This window comes from Haemorhous mexicanus, chromosome 24, assembly GCF_027477595.1.
Source record: "Haemorhous mexicanus isolate bHaeMex1 chromosome 24, bHaeMex1.pri, whole genome shotgun sequence".
NCBI classification, from domain to species: Eukaryota; Metazoa; Chordata; class Aves; order Passeriformes; family Fringillidae; genus Haemorhous; species Haemorhous mexicanus.
The window spans coordinates 2,993,648-3,013,024 of NC_082364.1; the positions used below are offsets into that span (position 1 = coordinate 2,993,648).

The 19,377-nt window shown below is 51.3% G+C and overlaps 1 protein-coding gene across 5 annotated transcripts in view; it reads right to left on the bottom strand.

The window, feature by feature from the left end:
• Positions 1-19,377, bottom strand: part of LOC132338024 (opioid-binding protein/cell adhesion molecule homolog) — a 295,262-nt gene that overhangs the window by 13,152 nt on the left and 262,733 nt on the right. For 3 of the 5 annotated variants that reach the window (XM_059867155.1, XM_059867157.1, XM_059867153.1), the window contains 4 exons: positions 10,477-10,709; positions 1,228-1,353; positions 799-945; positions 597-717 (listed from right to left, as the gene is read on the bottom strand). In XM_059867155.1, coding sequence (XP_059723138.1) covers positions 597-717; positions 799-945; positions 1,228-1,353; positions 10,477-10,709 — 627 coding nt within the window. The remainder of the gene's footprint in view (positions 1-596; positions 718-798; positions 946-1,227; positions 1,354-10,476; positions 10,710-19,377) is intronic. The other 2 variants (XM_059867156.1, XM_059867154.1) reach the window with 1 other exon arrangement.

Below are 19,377 nucleotides of genomic sequence, written 5' to 3' on the forward strand. Positions count from 1 at the left end.
AAAAACAACTGTGGGGTTTCCTCAGCCCTTAGCTGAGCACCCACCAAAACGAGTTGATCCCAGCCTTTTTGTGTTGTCACGTTTCTCTTCACAGAGAAAAGCAAGGGACAATTCTTCCCAAGAATATTTCTGGGTTTCACATTCTCTGAACATCAGAGAAAGAAGACACAATTCTTATCTCATTTGCTGTGCCTGTGTTTGTGCCAAAGTAGAATGCAATATGGAGATTGTTTACCCAAAGTGATGGTGTTTTGTTTCCTTGGTCTATCAGGGCCAAGTGTGTGTGTGTGTCAGGACTGTCAGCTGGCAGTCACGAGTGCAGTTGTGTGCAGGGTTTAGTGCTTGGCAGATTCAGTTTAGACGTAATGTAATATAGTGTAATAGAGTACAGAATAATATAGTATAATAAAGTAATTAATTAGCCTTCTGATAAGATGGAGTCCTCCTCATTATTCTTCCTTCATTGGGGATCCCTGCAAATACTATATTTTTCCACATAATGGCCTCAGACACTGTAACCCCCCTCTACCTCCTCACCCTGTCACCCCAAGGATGTGGCTACCCTCCCATCCTCCACCGCCTCTGCAGCCCCTCACCTGGTGTCCTCCTTGAACCACTGAAACTCTGCCACGGGGACGGCCGAAGCCTCGCACTGCAGGATGCCCTTCTGGCCCACCGAGGCGCCCGTGTTCTTGGCGTTGGAGATGTACGGTGGGTCTGCAGAGACATCTTGCTGTGTCACACTGCCCCACGTGCACCCACCCGCCCACCATTCATTGCCCTGTGCCCTGGACTCACAGTTGACGGTAACTTTGACTTTCCGCACATCTGGGACGGCCACGTCGTTGACGGCGCTGCATTCGTACTCCCCGGACTGCTCCCGTGTGATGCCCGTGATCTCCAGGTACTCGTCCTCACTCACAAAGGTCTGCCCTGGGGGATGTACTGAACGTGTGGCACCGTCACCCATGGACACCAACACCAGGAACTTCCCTGTGCCCCTGCCCCGACACCCCCTGCCTGGGCATCTGGCATCCCCTCCACCCAGGAAGCACTTGACAAGCATCCTCTGCCCCATCCCAGGCCACACCAAAATGTCAGCACCTCTGACCGTGAGTCGCCTTAATGCTGCCCTGACCACCTCTACAGGGACAACCATGCATCCCACACAGGCCAGGATGGCCCCTCCTCAGACCCAGGCAGTTCTTACAGCAAGCACAGGCTCACCTTTCCCGGAGAGGTGCCGCCACGTGACGGTGGGCTCTGGTCTCCCAAACGCCAGGCACATGAGGGTCACGCTGCTGCCCTCGTTCACGGTGATGTCCGACGAGATGTTGACAATCTGAGGGGGCACTGCAAGACATAAAGGCCACCAAAGGCACCATCAACACACCAGCTTGCCAGGCGCACCTGGGAGACCCTAGCCACGAGACCTGTCCCATTATGCGATGCTGGTGTCCCCTCCATTGCCCCATCCAGGCAGCAATTCCACGTCTCCAAACCAAGGACTGAAGCCAAGCAGGGATCTGGGGCGTGGAGGGGTCCGCTCACTGTGCCAGTCCCCCCCCTCCATGGCCAAGACCCCGATAACCAGCTCTCGTTATGGCCTGAGACAAGGCTCATATTTTAGCATATTTATTAAAGCTGTTTAAATTACTGAGCGTCTGCTCCTTCAATACTGGCCAGGGTGATTTATATTACTCTATCCCCAGATACTCCATCTAATAAATAACTTGGCAATCTCCGTACCCATAAATATCCCTGGCCATGGCAAAAAGCAATTAAAGCTCACTTGCCGATGCTGCTTCCTGGCACTCTGGGCTGTTGGACACAACCCCCTAAAGGGTCTGCACCCCAGGGAGTAAATAAGGCCATATTTAACAACCCTCCTCAAACGAAACACCATACCTACAATACCAGAAAGGATGCCCTGTGCCTCCTCCCCAAGCACAGAACATGCTGAAAGCCCAGGTCAAGTGGCATCTGATGCCCAACCCTTGCACCCAGGGCTCTCCCACAGGGCTGGAATTCCAGGATAACTATCTGAAAACCACTGTGGCCAGCACCAGCGCTGCCTGCAAGGAAAAGTGGGGCTTTTTGGCTCTTCTTGCACCCCCAAGGGAGATTCTCCTCTCTCCTGGCGTGGGAGAGGCGGCACAGCAGGATGAGCCATGGCAAAGATGCGATGCAGTCTCTGCAGCCCTATGGGTTCTGCAAAGCAGTAAATTTCCCAGCAACTTGACACATTAATATAGAAGTACAGTCTGTTATAGCAGAGGGAGATTGTCTGAGTCCTTCAGGGGAAAGCAGCAATCCAAAAATGAAAAGTGTGTGCCGGCAACTGCTGGAAAACGTAGTTAACGCTCGGAGCAGAACCGGCCAACTCCAACAGTGCAGCCACAATGAGCTGCAGGAAGGCTGTAAATGGCCCTTCCTCACTCAGACAAGATAACACTAATCCATTTTACCAGCATCCTTGCACCTCTCCCCTCCAGTAACAGCTCCTCAAACTGGTACCAGGAACATATGAAAACTACAAGAACATCCAGGACAAAGGTTCCCACAACTGGGGCATTTTCCATCTGCTCCTGAACCCTGCAAACCAGTCCTCCTTGTGAGCAGTTTAGGTCCGAGATTACATCACCATCGTTAGTGGATGCTGAGACCTTGGGATGCCACCCCTGCTCCAGATGGCAGCCTGTCTCTTCCTTGTGTGATTTTGCCTGCAGATGCTGGACTAGAGCAATAGTGTGTGATGCAGGGCATCAGCAAAATCACAGTCATCGTTCTATCCTTGCCCTCCCAGACACCTCCAGTTCAAGGCTGACATCCCTTTCCTGTTCCCTGAGTCCCAAACCACAAGTACAAAATGAGATGCAGAATCTGGTGCTTTGGGCACAGATTTGAGCCTGTCTCCCTCCTGGGCACAGAAACACTTTCACTCCTGTGGAAAAAATTACCACTACCCACAACCACTACAGTCCCAGTGCTCCCATTTGGAAAACCCCAAGCCATACAAACCCACGTATCAGCCTGAAAGCCCTTCCCTTAGCAAAGGATGCTGACACAGACATGCCAGCAGGTCTCACAGTGGGGAATTGCATTTCCTGAACATCCAGAGGCCAGGGAAGCATGGCCGTGCTTCCACTGCCTGCCCTAATCCAATCAGGAATGTCCCTGCGAGCCAGCAGGGACACACAGTGGAGGGACACCCATGGACAGCACGGGGACCCCACAGGGCAGCTCAATACTTGTGACTGCGATCGTTGCCTACGAGGTTACCAGGACTTGGAGAAGGACATCAAAGGACCTTGATTACATTTTTATAGATCCCACTGACTGGGCTGTCAAGGATGGTGTCTCAAGGACATGCTGGTTTGCCATGGGAGGAGCGGGTAAAAACTAGGGCCACTTAGGGATGCAGGCAGGGTGAATTTGATGGCAAATATGACGTGGATAAAACCAGCCCTTAGCCACACCCTGTCAATACCATGAGATAGGGATGGCCAAGGCATGGCTGCCCTGACAAGCACATCCCACCAAAGCTGCCTTGTATCAAGGTGGTGACAGCTTGGGATTGGTGCTGGGCAGGGAGTCCAAAGGCTCTCCCAAACCCCATAGATTTCTCTTGGTCCCCTCACAGGTCAGGCAGCCCTGCAGCATGACTGTGGGTGCTGTTCCTAGTCCTTTACCTGCTGACAGCATCCTTTCCCTGGATTACCTTTGGTTCTTTACATTTCCCTCCCTCTGCTCTATACAGCTGCAGTGAGAAAAACAGGGCAGAACACCATCTCTATCCCTTTTCATCCATAGTCCTTTCTCACAGAAGTTTACAACTATAAGCAAATTGGATAAAGAATAAATCCTGAGGAAGCGACGAGCAGCATGGTCTCACCGGAGCGACGAGCGGCGCGCAGAGGGTTTCGTCAGCCCTGCGTAATATTAATCACTGGGAAGTTAATGCATAAGGTTTGGTAAGCCAAAAAATACATTTGCACTGTAATTTCTTGTTTGTTCGGAAAGCCGGCGAGAGAAATTGAATGTGAAAGCGATGCCACTAAATTCAATAACAATAAGCCTGTGATTTATCTCCATCCTTTACCACTTGAGACCTACACTGCCTGATGCACCAATCCACAGTCTCCATGGGGCCTGGGCATGTGCCAGTGTCTGCCACCATCTCTGGGCACTGTGAGGTGCCATCCCTCCCCTCACCTCACAGACTGGGCCCTATGGGGCTGGCCATGGGATCACACCTCGGTGACACCGCCATGTCCTGTGCAATACTCGGGATATCTGTGGGACTCTCCCCAGTATGCTCCATCCCACCATCTGCTCGGGGACCCAGTGGTGGCTTTGCACTCATTGTCCCATCTGGGGACAAGAGCAACGGGAAAGCTCAGACCTGGAGAGCCACTACCAGACATCCAAGCGTGAGGAGGGACAGTCCCTGCCCTCAGAGACAACTCCTCCCCACTAAAGCATGCGGGGAACAAACAGCACCTCGGGAACCACTGCATGATCGGAGGCTGCACATGACGGTGACGCACACGACCGTGTGCAGGCTGACTCATCCCCGGCTGCTCCGGAGCGCCCATCCCTACTGGAGCCACTCGCCGCCGTGGCCCTGGATTATTTTTAGCTGCCAGATCATTACTGCTGCACGCCTCGGAGCGGAGAGCCTGCATGAGCACAGTGGCTGACACATGCAACTGATGTCCCTCCTCCACATCATTAGCTCCTAATCCATTAAAAGAGATGTCTTCCTACGCTGCTGATAAGGGGAGATGATGGATAACTATGGGTTCTTCAAACTGCCAGGCAACAGACACTTGCCCACCCCTACCTGGGGGACAGGTCCCCATAGGGACAGCAGAGAGGCACATCTCATCTTTGGAGCTCTGAAGCCTCCATGGACACTGTCACACCTACGGCACATTGTGTCTCTGCCCTGGCACCTCCCTTTCCATCCCCTCTCACACATCTCCTATTCTGGGGAGATGCAGTATTCATGCAGCTCCCTCACCTCTGCAGCTGCAGCGTCCAGCTGTGTCCTGTGACAGGTGATGCTGTCACCAGCAAGGAGAGGGACTGTCACCCTAGCAGGGGTCGGATGCCTGCAGGAGATGACACTGCCTCCCTTCCCAGCACCCCAGCTGCCTATAGCCCCAGGCATCTCCAGCTCCACACAAGCCTCCCCAGCACAGGCAGGATGGGGCTGTCAGAGGTGTCACTGTGCAAGGTCTCATTAGCGTGCAGAAAGTCAGCACAAAGGAGGCAAATATGCTGAAAACTCACATTTTGCTTGTGCCTTCCATCTCCCTCACTGATGAGAAGCACAGCAGGGTGGCACCGGGGCCTCCTCCAGTCCCTGTGTGTCTGCTGAAGGCACCAGCAATACGAGACCTTCCCTAGAACAGCTCCTGTCTGGGGCTGATGGCCTCAAATGGGGCACCTGAGAGCCAGCTCCCAGCTGCCAGATGGAAATGGATGTTTTCCCTCTCTCCAGCTCATTGCTTTTGTGGTGCAGGAGATACCTACAAGGACACACACAGGGTAACCCTGTGAAAATGCACCTCAGTGTTCCCACAGGGGATGTGACTGGGGCAAGGAGGTGACATCGAGAGTTTTAACAACATGTTGCTTCTCAGCAGTGATGATGATCATCTTTGATCGAACCATTCTGGTGACAGCCCTGTCTGAGAGGCTCATCAGAGCTGATTTTATTGAGATAATGGATTAAGCACTTCTAAAAGCTACAGTTTGGTCAACAAAATGATTTTTGTCAAATTTCTCTGCAAAGTGAGCTGCGTGTCATGGCCTCACATTTTCTACAGGCACTCCATTTTAGTAATATTTTCCTTTTCTCTTTGCCTGAGGTCTTGAACACCCTCTTTTCACAGCTTTCTCCCAGTAAAACACCCTCTGTGGATCTCTGTGGGATTTACAGGAAGGAACATGGCAAAAATTAAATATAGGCACTGAGCACCCTTTCCCAGGTGGAGTCACCTGACTGCTCACAGTGCATCCTTTTTCTCCAAGTTTTCATGTTGAGACAGGGAAAGCAATAAAACCAAAACTCACAGTGTTATACCTACTGTGTAACCACCTGTCAGTAAATTTATGAACAATTAGGAAGTGAGAGTGCTTCCCAGGGAGCTATTTGTGCACGAGCTAAAATGCTCTTTCTGTTCGGAAATATAATGGGGAAACAACTTCACCAGTTCTCCCTCCTCTTCTCCAGTTTTGTTTTTTTGCAGTAATTAATCATCTGTTGCTGCTGGTCCCTGTGGCACATCCCGATGGCTCCTTTTCACTGGTTTCAGGCAGCTTTGAGACTGGGAGCCCAAGGATGCTGTCAGGGGGACCCCATCCTGTCCCTTTCCCATTCTCCCATCTGGATTTTGGGTTGGGATGTCACAGCAGGCACTTTAGGGACAGTGGCTGTTCCTGTCTGGGCAGTGTGTGCTGTTTTCTGCCTGCCAGTCTGACTCTTCCTCCTTCCAGACCTTCCCCCTCTCCCTGCCCTCACTCTTTCATTTCTCCCCTTTGCTGCCTCCTGCCCTTTTGATGCTCCAGTGCTTTTCTATGTGCAGACATTTCCTTCTCTCTTTCCTTTGTTCTAGGGACTCTGGGTTTTTCTTCTCATCCTTTTTTTCTTTTGTGTTTTTTCCTCCTCTAGTTGCTTCCTTCTTCAAACTTTGCTATTCCTTCCAGATTTTCTTTGGGCTGCTTTGTCTTTGAATTCACTATCACATTGCTCCTGCATCACCCTCATTTGGCCGTTTTCACTCTCTTGCCCATCCTCTGCCTCTTCAGGGAGGAAGGAAGGTTGATATAGAGGTCTGGCTGCAACTTTTCATCCGACCTTTTCTCTTTGGAGAAAAAGATCTCCATGGCGGTGGCTTGGTGGGAGGGGAGGGATGGCCCTTTAGGAACCCTAAGGAGCCAGTTGTTATCACAAGGGAAAAATGAAAGTCTCAGTTTGGTTTTCAAACACTCCTGGAGAAGCTACATCTGCACAGGTGCTGCTTTAAGAGGCAAGGAGTGAGACACAGGACCAGCTCCAGGAGAGCATCCCTAGGTGCATTTGGATAACACACTACACAACCACAACCCATAAACAAAGCCCACGGCCCTTCAAAACCTGTCCTGGTTCTCAGGGCAAGGAAAGCAGCAAACACCAAGACAGAAAATGGATTGTGCCAACCAGAAACAAGAGAAACAATGCCAACAGCAGGGAGAGGCTTCAGTATGGTGAGTAGAATTAAGGCAGTACAGGGAAGGGTTCTTTAAATGAATCAGGAACAGAGGACATTGAGAAATACCAAAGACCACTGCTAGGTAGGGATGGCCAGTACCAATGTTCACCAGCAAAATCTCCACCAGAAGGGATCCCAACTCACAGCCTCCACCAAAACACTGACCCTGAGCTCCACATTTCGGACTGAAGTACAACCTGAAGCAGCCCAAGCCATGAAGGAAGGGCTGTGCCTGCCTACCACACTCCCCACTCCAAAAACCATCCTGCAGCATGATGCCATTAAGGTCCCCCAGCTTCTGCTTGCAAGCCTGCACCTCCCAGAAGATCTCCCTCTCACCCTTTTTGAGAGGTGGCCTTTACACTGCTCATCCCAGAGGCAGGAGGGCTCACCAAGGTCCACCCCACTTCAGCTCCACTCCAGCCTTTATGACAGGAGGAGGCTGGGGTGGATATGCCTTATATGCCTGTTCTCTCTTCATCCCAAACTCTCCCCAGAACACACCAGCATGCCATAAACACATCTATCTCTGAAAGCATCCATCCCTCTGTCACAAGGCAGCTCCTGACAAAAAGAGGAAAAGGGAGACAAAAAAACCCCTCTGGCTTCCTGCCATCTACGCTCTTATAAACCCTGTTAACGGCTGTTGCAATGAACCAATGCAAGAGACATATTAATAGTGCTACTAAGAGACACATTTACTGTTGACGGCGATTCCCTGGCAGATTTATTGCTGGGTTGCTGGGAGGGAAGGCCGGGCTCCTCAGTAGCACAATTAAAACCCAATTGAACACGGGCACAAAGAATCAATACTCTCTCTGGCCAAGTTATAGTTTTGCAAAATACAAATAGAAATTAATTGACCTGAATATAGTTGCTAACTGGTCATTACTGCTGCTTGTTTGGCATCCTGCTTGGCACAAGGAGGGCAAGCACAGAGGACAGACCTAAACCTCAATTTTGAGTCCAGAAACAGGGCTTTGCTCCCATCCCTGTAAAGCACGTGCTCTGCTTGCAGTAACAGCCAGGACTAAATCCATCTTTGGAAAATCATTCCTTTCCTCTCAGCACTGAGCAAAGGACTGCGTGTTGTTCACCCTCACAAAAATCACAATTTAGCCACCAAGGAACTGCAGTGGAGCTGAATGATAGAATGGATTGGGTCAGAAGTGACCTTAAAGATCACCTTGTTCCCATCCTCTGCCATGGGCAGGGACACCTTCCACTAGACAAGGCTTCTCCAACCTGACCTTGAACACTTCCAGGGGTGGGGCAGCCACAGCTTCCCTGGGAAAGCTGTGCCAGGGCCTGCCCACCCTCACAGGAAGGAATTTCTTCTTTACATCAAGCCTAATTTTCCTCTCTTTCAGTTTGTATCCATTATTCCTTTAAACTACAATTCCTGATGAAGAATCCCTCTTGACTTCTTTGTAGGCTCCTCCAGATACTGGATGGCTGCTATGGCATCTCCATACAAGCTTTTCTTCCTCAGGCTGAACCAGGAACAGAGCACAGGAGGATTTGCCTCTCTCATCACCACCATCAAAGGCACCTACAGATAGATTTTCTCAGCTGGGCAAACAGTGTGGTTTGAGCTTAACTCATTGAAAGTGAAGCACAGACACTGCTCAGCATGGACCACTTGACCTATGCCTGCACCCCCAGCTCCTCTCATGCTTCCCTCCAGCTGTGCAGAAGTGACACTGCTGAGAACCACAGTCATCACTGTGGTGGGAGCAATTCAACAGGACTTGCTCACACCAGGAAAAAAAACCTTTCCCTGGCACAGTTAGGAATGCCTCACCACCAGTCCATCACTCTGGAGACAAACCCTCTCTCACCTTCACCTGGCTGTGCCTGGCAGGTGCCTGCATCACCCTGAGAAAGGGGTGAGGGCAGCAGGTGCTGAGCACCTCCGCCAGTTCACCTGATTTCATTAGGTGCAAAGCACTCGGATACTTCACCGCTGTTGACTGGATGGATTAGCACGATTAGAGAGCAGACAGGATAAACAGATTAAAGCTCACAGATGGACAGCTCGCACACAGCTCGAAAAGGAGGAGAGGGACAGCTCCGAACAAGGGGATGGGGGAATGCTTCCAGTGGATCTCCTCTCCCCTCTTCCCGAGGCGAGCACTCCCCTTTTTCACCACAGCCTGGTGCACACAATATGGGGTTTCCCAACACACTCCCACAGCCACCAGGCAGGAAAACCTGTTGGATGGGTGACCACAATCAACCCCTGCCTCTAGCCAATGAGAAGGGTACATAAATACATACATAACTCTGTTGGGGGCTTCTCAGAGACGTGTCGAGGCTGAGAAAGTTTTCAGATTTGCTCATTGCAAAATCAATACCCATCAGCTGTTTGAAATTAAAGGAAAGATTAGGTCCTGGTTTTATACACGCTTTATTGTATTCCGAGAGCTTTCTACTCAGCCAAATAAATCTTCTTTAAGAGGATTAGGAAACTTTCATTATCTTTATCTAACCTGAACTAACACTAACTCTGAAAAATTAATCTAGAGACCGGACAAAAGCCAGTAGCTGGTGCAAAGCCGCAAGAATTCAGAGGCAGCATCCATCAGAGAGCTACTGGTCCCTCTGATCTGCCAGCACCTGGATCCCCCCATCAGAAAAGTCTCAGAACACTGCTTTGCAGCCCAACAGCATCTGCTATATTAATACGCTTGCCTATGAAGCCCAGTGAAAAGAGCCCTTCATGGCCCCACAGAGATTTATACCTCTCTCCCAAAAGCACAGAGCCTTGTGCTGCTGGGATCTGCTTCTCCTCTGTGCCTGGCAGCACGCTGCTTTTGGCTCTCCTGAAGCATCTTCAAACACGTGCTTGAGCACCTTACTAATGAATCCCTGATGGAACGAGCTGAGCAACATAGCTCCAAGCAGTGGAGAGAGGTCAAATTCACAGCACGGAAAGGCAAAGGGGGAATAAAGAAGAGCTCAGCATCCCCACTGCCAGTTCTCAGTGTCCTCTGCCCCATGTGACAGCTGTACAACCCAGCAAGGCTGAGACAATGCACGCTCATCTCCTCCCTGGCACAGTGGGCACTTGTCCACACCACTGTTCCCATGCCATCCAATCTCTGAAGCAGCTTCAACTCGACTACCAAGAGGGCCTCCAAACCCTTCCCAAGTCCAGGCAGCCTTCCAGACCAAACCATCCAGCGACATCATGAGGCACGTTCAGACCTACCTTGCACGATGAGATGGACGCGTGAAGTCTTGGGGTGATTGTCTGTCTGCACAGAGCAGGTGTAGGGGCCCTCATCGTATATGTCCACGTTGTGTATCTTGATGCTGTACTGGGTCTTGGTGTTGGACAGGATGACCACACGGTTGTCTATAGACCACTTGTCATTGCCGGCATACAGGATGGTGCTGCGGTTCAGCCACGCTACCCGCGTGACCCGGTCATCCACAGTACACCTGGAGGGGACACACAGAGGGTCACACACCTGGAACAGGACATCCACAGAGCATCCTGGATCCCCAAAAAGGGATCGGAGCAGGATGGGAGGGTGGCTACCCAGCTCTGCCAGCAGAGAGATGCTGTATGCTGTGGCCGTGCTCCCTGTTTCCACATCCCCCATCACGTGAGATTTCACATAAACAGCGGGTTCACCAGAAATAAAACCTCCCTTTTTCTTTTACACACAACTGGGGAACCACAGACAAAATTTCCATTGTTTGACCTCTGCAAGCCAGGCAGACCATCTCTTCTCACCCACCTCCACAGCCCCCCTTGCCTTTGCTGTGCACTGACAATTCCAGATGAAGCTGTAAAATGTGCTGACAGTTCAGCTTGTTGGCACAGCCCTCAAGCCATCCCCGGGGTGATAAACACCCCCACTGCTGGGGACAGGGGCCACAGCACACGCACAGGGAGAGGGGAAGAAGAGAAACAGCCGGAGACAGCCAAGCCAGCACATGGGGAAGGGAAGGGAACATTTGGATAAGCAGCTGTAAATCCTACAAGTGCCTTGAAAACACAACGCAGTCGTTTCCATTATTTATTTCCTGCCTGGCTCCCACCCTCCCTGCTCTGAGACGTGCAGGAGCTCGGCAGCTCCGGTCCACAGCGCTGAGTTACACTTGGCAAAGAATGGGATGGGGGGGAAGGGAATTTAAATGTTCCTGGAAAACATGGCTTTTTCATGCTCTTTGATAGATTCTTCTCCATCTATCTACTTGTGGCCTTCTCTGCTGCTGCTATGGTATCTGCAGCAAAAGCTCTGAGTGTTTGGTTAAATTAGGAGACCAGCATTCCTTGGGAGCTTCACCTTTGCCGCCTGAGGATCAGGCTAGGGAAGCTTTCTCTTGGCATGAGAAAAAAAAAAGGAAAATCAAGCAATATGTGAGCTAGTGCCAGCAGTGGCATACCTGCCGCAGCTGTGTGCAGCCAAGACCGTAGGAAAAGGCACCTACAGTCAATCAAGGAACTTGTGCGAGTCCCTCTCCACATGCCTGTAAATTCAGAGAGCAGCTGGGAGGCTGTTCCTGCCCTCATCCCCATTGCAGTGCCTCTCCTGCCCAGGCTCTGGGGGTGTTATATGCCTCCCTTGCTGAGATTGCAGAGCATCACCTCAATCGAGATTATTAATCGGGCGCAGGGAAGGGGCGATACTTGGCATGTTTGAGGGTCCCCCCGGGTGCTCGGTTCACAGGAACGAGCCATACATTCTCCTGCAAACAAGTAATTTTCCCCTTGCAGGAGCTGTACGTCTCTGCCAGCCACATCATGTATGGACGCCGGGAAAGATGGATGGCGCTCCACGCCTGCCGCGGCACAGCCGGCACGAGGAGAGCCTGCCTGGTGTCAGACATGCCCCGGCGCCAGCTCGGCTCTGCCGGACCAGGGCAGCCTTGTGCCGGCAGACAGCATTGTCCTTGTCAGGAAGCCGAGCCCTCTCTTCCTTCAAATTAACTGGGGGAGAGCGAAGCACAGCCAAGTAAAGTTCAGCCCTGGGGGATTCCAGTCTAGTGGACTATTACTGCTGTCTCACTTCATTATAATGAATAATAAAGAGATACTTACACACGGCTTCTGTAAATTATTCATTGCGTGCACTGAAAAATCAGGGCAGCAATATGTAAAACAGACAACTTGCATGTCTGCGCTCATATAAATATCCAGACTACAGCCCTGCGAGGTACTCTCGGGTCCCCTCATTAGGGGTGAAGCACAAGGACTCGGGTTTGAAGTGACAGGGATGAGACGCTCGTGCCGGCACTGAGTACGTTCGACTGTTGCTGCCCAGCTTTGGCTGGTGCATATGGCATGCGCTTCCCAAGGAGATCTCGGGCTGGTCCAGGACAACTGAGAACTGGGGTGGTTCATTCTGCATTTACATCTCACACTTACATCTCAGAGCTGCACTGCACAAGCACCCAGGGATGCCCCAGGTGGACACTCTCACAGGAGGGAGGGCAAGGACAGCATCACCCTACCTTGTCCCAGGTGCTGGTGACTGGTACTGCCCTCAAAACCACTCGAAACAAGCAGGAAGCAGCAACTTGGAGACCTCTGTAACAAACCCATGCCAAGAGCAAGGAGGCAAAGTCTCCTCCTTCCCATCCCTCCAGCCCACTCTTCAGTCACTGCCACACAATAGCAAATTTAGGACCAAGTCCCTTTGGCTTTGTGCAGCATCATGCTCCTCTCCACTGGAGCCCAGACTGTCCCCTGCAGCTACAGACAGCCAGACAGAAAAACAGCCCTCCTGTGCCTCCTGGGAATGTGTCAGAACCACCACCAGCAGAAAAGGCCCATCCATCAGCTGGCACAGAGCACATGGCATTCCTGGAGGCACCTTCTCAGGTAATTTCACTTTTCCACCACCAGTTTTCCTCTGCCCTGGCAATTGGCACTACAAAGAGAATACTGATAGATACTCTGCCACAAGGATCACCTCATCAGCTTCTTTACCTGTCTGGGAAAGTGATCTCCATCAGCTGCTAAGCTGACGGCACTTGCTTGTCTGCTGAGCCGTCTTTGCTCCCCATTTCCAATTGACCAGGATTATGATAATGTCTCGAGTAAGCAAACAGGTAAAGAGACTTCTGCAAAGTGTTTAGATAAAGCAGACAAGCTCTGACAAAGCTGGATAATAAAGCAGGCCAGGAGGTTTTCCCTTGAAGGGATCTAATTAAAACCAAAGACAAACCCCCATTAACAGTTTCCTGAAGGCACCATATCCATCTCCAGAAACTGCCTTACGAGTCCAGAAGGGACAAAAGACAATAAAGTGCCTGTCACGTGGGAGGGAAATAGACTTATCCTGGCTCTCCAGTTCACCTGGAGAAAGCCCATCAGCAAGGCAGGGAGAATATCTTGGGAATGATATCAGCAGCCCCCAGCAAACGCTGCATCCCAGCTCCCCCACGCATCCCTTCTTTGCACAATGTGACCAGTGCCATCAGCTCCTCCATCTCTGCATCCCACTTACATCCTCATTGGCTCTGAGCAGAGACTTTTCACCATCTGTAACCCTTCAGCTGCCTCCAACCACTGCTGCTCTCCTCCAGAGTGGCTGGGGAGCTTTGGATGCCAGGCTTTGCTGGAGCTCTGGGCCGCACAGTGCTCACAATGATACATGTGGGCTCTCGAAGGCTTCATCTCCTGAGACCCATACTGGTCCCCTCACTCTGCAGGAGGACGAGAGCTGCCGTAGGGATCCCAGTGCTCCACCAGAGAGGAGGGTGATGAACCTGAACGCAGCAGTGTGAGAAGATGCATGAGGGTGGGAGCTGGGGGCACCGGCGCTGCGCTGCTTCCCCTCTAATTGCCCCTATTCCTCATTCTAAAATGCTAATTTTGAAGTTTGCCGTGGAATTATTTCACTTAGTGTCAACAATACAGATAGCTCTGCTGACATGCTCTTTGTGTGTGGTGGCACACAGTGCCCGTCTCCCTCCTCCTGCACCTATTAGGAGAGACCCCACATAGCTCCCACAGCAGGCTCCTTCCCAGCCCCATCAATGAGCACTGACAGTGCCTCTCCTACGTGTGGGTTGAGCCATTACACCCCTCACCTCCACCCCCTGCCTTCTCTGGCCACATCACAGACCTTTCCTGCACTGCTGACTTGGCTGAACACGAGGGAGAAGCCTGGGGCTGCCCTCAATACCTCCCTCATGGTGAGGGAAATACTGTGTCGAGGGTCAGTACAAGTTTTCTGGCAGCAATTTGGAGGGATAAACAGCAAAAAAAAAAAAAAAAAAGGTTGGAGACATACAGGAAGTCTTGCAAAACCTTCTGCATGGGTGCAAAATATTCTGAGGAATGGGATACATGGGACCCCAAAATGTTGATGCACATCCTAAGAAACCCAGGGGACACAAAGAGCCAACACCACTGGTCCCTGTCCACGCCAAGAGACTGGGGGGATAGATCAACCCAAATTTGTTGTCCATTTGTTTTGACACATGGTGGGACTTTTGGGGTTGTCCAGTGCAGAGCCAGGACATGGACTTAATGATCCTTGTGTGTCCCTTCCAGGCGAGGATATTTGATGATTCTAGGATTCAAACCTCTCCTGTTTCCTTGCTCAAACCAACAGTGCTCTACTTTTAAACTCCTCTATGGCCCTTCAACCCCAAACTGCTTCTCTCTCCTGTAGGTAACATGTCTCGTCAGGATGACAAATGGAGATGCCAAAACCAGTTGCAAACTTGCTGGCTGACCCAGTTTTCAGCGGCTAAAATAGCTCACCCAGATTGGGAGTGAAGCCCCTCGACAGCAACCAGGTGATGCTTCACCCTTGGAAACTTCCAACCAAAAATACCTGTCACAGGGGCAGAACAAACACCCTTGTCTTTGAGAAGAAATTGTTAATTACATTTTCCAGGGACTCCTAATGGGATTTCTCCTGCACTTCCAATATTCGGCTGGGCTACACAGTTGAGGGGCACCGGATGTTTTTTATTCTGGGCGGCTGGAGCAAAGGCAGAAGAGATTTATTTGTAATCATCGGAAATAAACACATTTCCTCAGAAGTAAACACAAAAGAACAGAACCTGGCTGGGCTCCCACTTCGTTCAAGATGCAAATGAGAAGCAGGCCATCAAAACATTGCAGCTCCTCTAATCCTCTCCCAACAATGCAACCCGCCACATTATCTGCAGGGACAATGGCATCTGCGCCATGTGACGGCAGGTCTCACATGGCAGCTCCCGAGAGCAGGACTGCACCACCTGAGCTTCCATCACTGCCATCCATGCTGTTTATTTGGAGGGCACAAGGCGCTTTTTCTTTCACCATGCTCCTATCCACTTTGTCTCCGAGGCACCCACAGTGTCCCTTCTCCCCTCTCTCCCCTCCTTTCCAGTGGCTGAATGTGGAGTGCACAGCTCCACGCCATCCTCACACCAACCCCACACCATCCCAGCACGCTGAGAACAGAGGGCACAGCTCCATGCCATCCCCACACCATCCCAGCACCCTGAGAACAGAGGGCACAGTTCCATGCCATCTCCACGCCATCCCAGCACCCTGAGAACAGAGAGCACAGCTCCATGCCATCTCCAAGCCATCCCAGCACCCCAAGGACAGAGGGCACAGCTCCATGCCATCCCCACACCATCCCAGCACCCCAAGGACAGAAGGCACCTCTCCATGCCACTCAAGCACCCCAAGGACAGAGAGTACTTGGGATGCAGCCTATGGCATCACCCAGCACTACCACAACCCATCCAGCCTTCACCAACCACTCAACATCACCACACCCATACCCACTGTGGGAAAACAAGGAGCATGGGGTGTTCCAGAGCTTGGCCAGCCCAAACAGTTCTTTAGTCCGTAACATTCCTCCCTCCCCGCCGTACAGCACTCAGCCACTGCCTCCTGCAAAGCCACACACAACTGCCTCTCACTCTGCAAGTTTAATTAATTGCCTGGCCCCACTGCTACCGCTCCAATTCCCCAAGAGCTCCCAGGGCTGTTCAAACACACTCCAGATCACTGGAAAAACTGTTCTCTCCCAACAACCCCCTGTTCAAAGCCCTCCAAGGGCTGTGGGACCCTTCTGCCCTCTCCAGAGGCTCGGGGCTTGACAGGGAGGGTTTGTCCCTGGCGGTTCCCCTGCAGTGGCAGTTTGCCCACCAGCAGGTACCAGAATAGAAGCTGCTCCTTGTGAAAAATCAAAGCCCAAATTGATACATTAGCGACTGCTAAATATAAAATATCCATCTGCAAAGATAATAAGCCTGTGAGGGCAGAGGCTGTCGAGTTGCTCCATTTCAGATAGTTTAATGGTGTTTTGGTCCATGACTGCAGCTCTCAGACATTAGAATGATAACAAGATGATGAGGAGGGCGGGAGCCGTCTGCGCGAGGCATCAGAAGTCAAGACAATGCTCACTACGCAGTCCCTGAGGGGTCCATGTCACACAAAACACTGGCTGCTCTGTGCCCAGCATCCACAGAGCTTTGGGTGGCCTCTGTGACAACCCAGGGCATGCAAAGGCTGCCAAGGGGTCACCGCCAAGCTTGAGCTGACATTAATTCAGGGATGGGGGTCTGAGCCCCCTGGAGTCAGGGGTGGACCTGAGTATCACTGCAGGGGGCAGAGAGTGATGCTAAAGCTGATACAGGCATAGCTGTGCTGCAGACGGCTTAAAAAGCAATCGTAGTTGGAAGAGGGAAGGGATGCCCAGAGAGGTGAGCTGCTGCATGGTGCCCCCACTGACAGATCACATCTTCTCCCCAAAGCTATTCACGGGATTTTCTGAATTAATGCTCCACATCGAGCAAATCCAGAAACAGTCAGCTCTGTTAAAGCGAGCCAGGCTTTGCCTCCAGTTCGTAAAGCCTTTCTTTCACTCCTCACTGCTTCTACTTCCAGCTTGCAGGGACACACCTCACCCTGACAACATCATTGGCAAGGGAAAGGGGGGCTGGGCAAGGCCAGGTACTCCTCCCAGTATTCCTCCAAATCTGATTTTCCCTTGTTTCTGACACAACACTGCATCAATATCCAAGTCCATGTGCCAGGATACTCCCCCCATGTGGTAGGGAAGGTCAGAAGGCATTAGCCTAAGCCCCAACAGCCAACAGCTGTTATTAGCTCAGGAGAAATCTTCCTAAGGAAATATGTGGCGGCAGCAAAAGAAATAAAGCGGAAGGCCTTTGGATGGAGCAAATCAATGGGAATGTTTATAGAGCAGGTGGCACGTAAATGCTTCCATCAGAGGCAGTCGATGCTGGCGGCCACACCTCATCTCACAAAGACAGAGATGAAAATGAAGGCACCAAGCAGGGGCAGCCAGGCCAGCAAAACCACAGAAATTGGAAGAAGGAGAGAAAAGCATCTTTCCTTGCCCAAAACGATTGCACTTTCTCCCTAACACAGCCAGGCCTTTATTTCACACTTCCCCATGGTCACTTGGCCATGCTGTGGTTTGAAGAAGGCTGGGACATCTTCCCAGGTCCTCTCCAAAAAGACAGGCACCATCCATCAGCGTTTACCATCAAGGCATCAGTACCTGTCCTAAGAAACATGGGCAGAGAGCTGTTTTCTCACCAGCAAAAGCAAATTCCCCTACACCGAGCCCTGCCCTACATCCCTGCAGGGAAAAACCCACCAATGCTCTCATCACCCTTGAAGGTGCCATCTGGAGATTCCCCTGCTCTCTGCTGGTGTGGCAGAGCCCCCTGCTCAATCAGTGCCTGCAACCTGCCTAAATCAGTGCTAATCTCACACAATACAGCACCTGTAACCGGCTGATTTCCAGTGTTCTTCAATCAAAAGCAGCAGAGAAAACACTGAGTTCATCGCTAGCAGAGCTGAGCAGTTGAGAACCTCAAGTCCTCCATGCCTGTGCTGGGGTTGTAGGGCTGGAATTTTCCTTGCTATTGCTTTTTTGATGGGTTTTTTCATTCATCTGCCCAGGCAGGGAGAGAGAGGAATAACTTTGGCTGTCACAGCTGGACACGCAGTTAAGTGGCGGTAATTAGCGTGTGGCAACATGAGGCTCCGGCCGCTCTGATTCAGCCATCCTGATGGGACTGGTGACCATCTCCATCTCAGCTGGATAAGGGGGACACTTTCAACCCAGAAGGATGTGGCCATGCTACTGGCAGCATCCCACAGTTGCAAAAGAAGAAAGGATACTGGCAGGCTGATTAAAATCTGGATCAAGGCACATCTGCAAGAGAAGGAGCCGGAGCAAAACCATCGGACACTTGTTCCTACATTGCAAGGAGGGGACACTGGTCTGAAGCCACCCCAGTGCAGGACACGGTGGCAATGCAGCAAGGGGGTGATGTTGTCACCCCAAAAGGGGTTCCTGGGGAAAACAAAAGCATGTAGGGCCCTTTAATAGGAAAGCCATCCTAGTCTCCATCACATGTGGGCCTCATGCTCTCGGTCTATCTGGCCACACCACCCTCCCCAAGAGTTGGGCAGAAAGCAAACCTCTTCTCACATCCTGTTGTTGATTACCACCAAAAATATATTTGTCATGAGATGCCCACTGCTATCGCTGTGGCTCTTAAGGGTAATGGAGAGGTTTCAGTCTTTGGAGGATAAGTCTCAAGCTCTTGGCTGCTTGCCCGGGAGGATTATTTTACATCAGGTTGAGTTCTGTAGTAATTATCTTCAAAACAGCTGGACTGCTGGATAAACTCACTGTATCTTAATGCACAATACGGGAGCAAATGCAGGGAATTAAACTGCAATTCCAGACAGATCGACGGAAAAACCTCTCGCCGGTGTTTCAGAGGCCAAGGCTCAGGGCTTCTCACACGTTCGGGGTGGGGAGGCATTTGCTCATTTGAAATCAATTCCAACTTCCCCAGAGACAGAACGGAGAAAGAGAAGCTGGATGAAGATGTTTTACCCTCAAGCTTTCAGCAAAGAAAAAAAAGCAGTGTTTTCCTGATCCTCATGGTTGGAAAATGAAGCAGTGTTTGATCCACGCTGGACAGCTTGATGCTCCACACAACCCCAAGACTTCCATAAATGCTCCAACATTCCAAGGTCCTGGCTCCACACTGCACCATTCACTGCAGTGACAGTGGGCAGGGAAAGCTGAGGGGCAAATCAGCTCACTCCATCCACACCCCTCACACCTGGAAGTCACTCCCAGTGAGTATC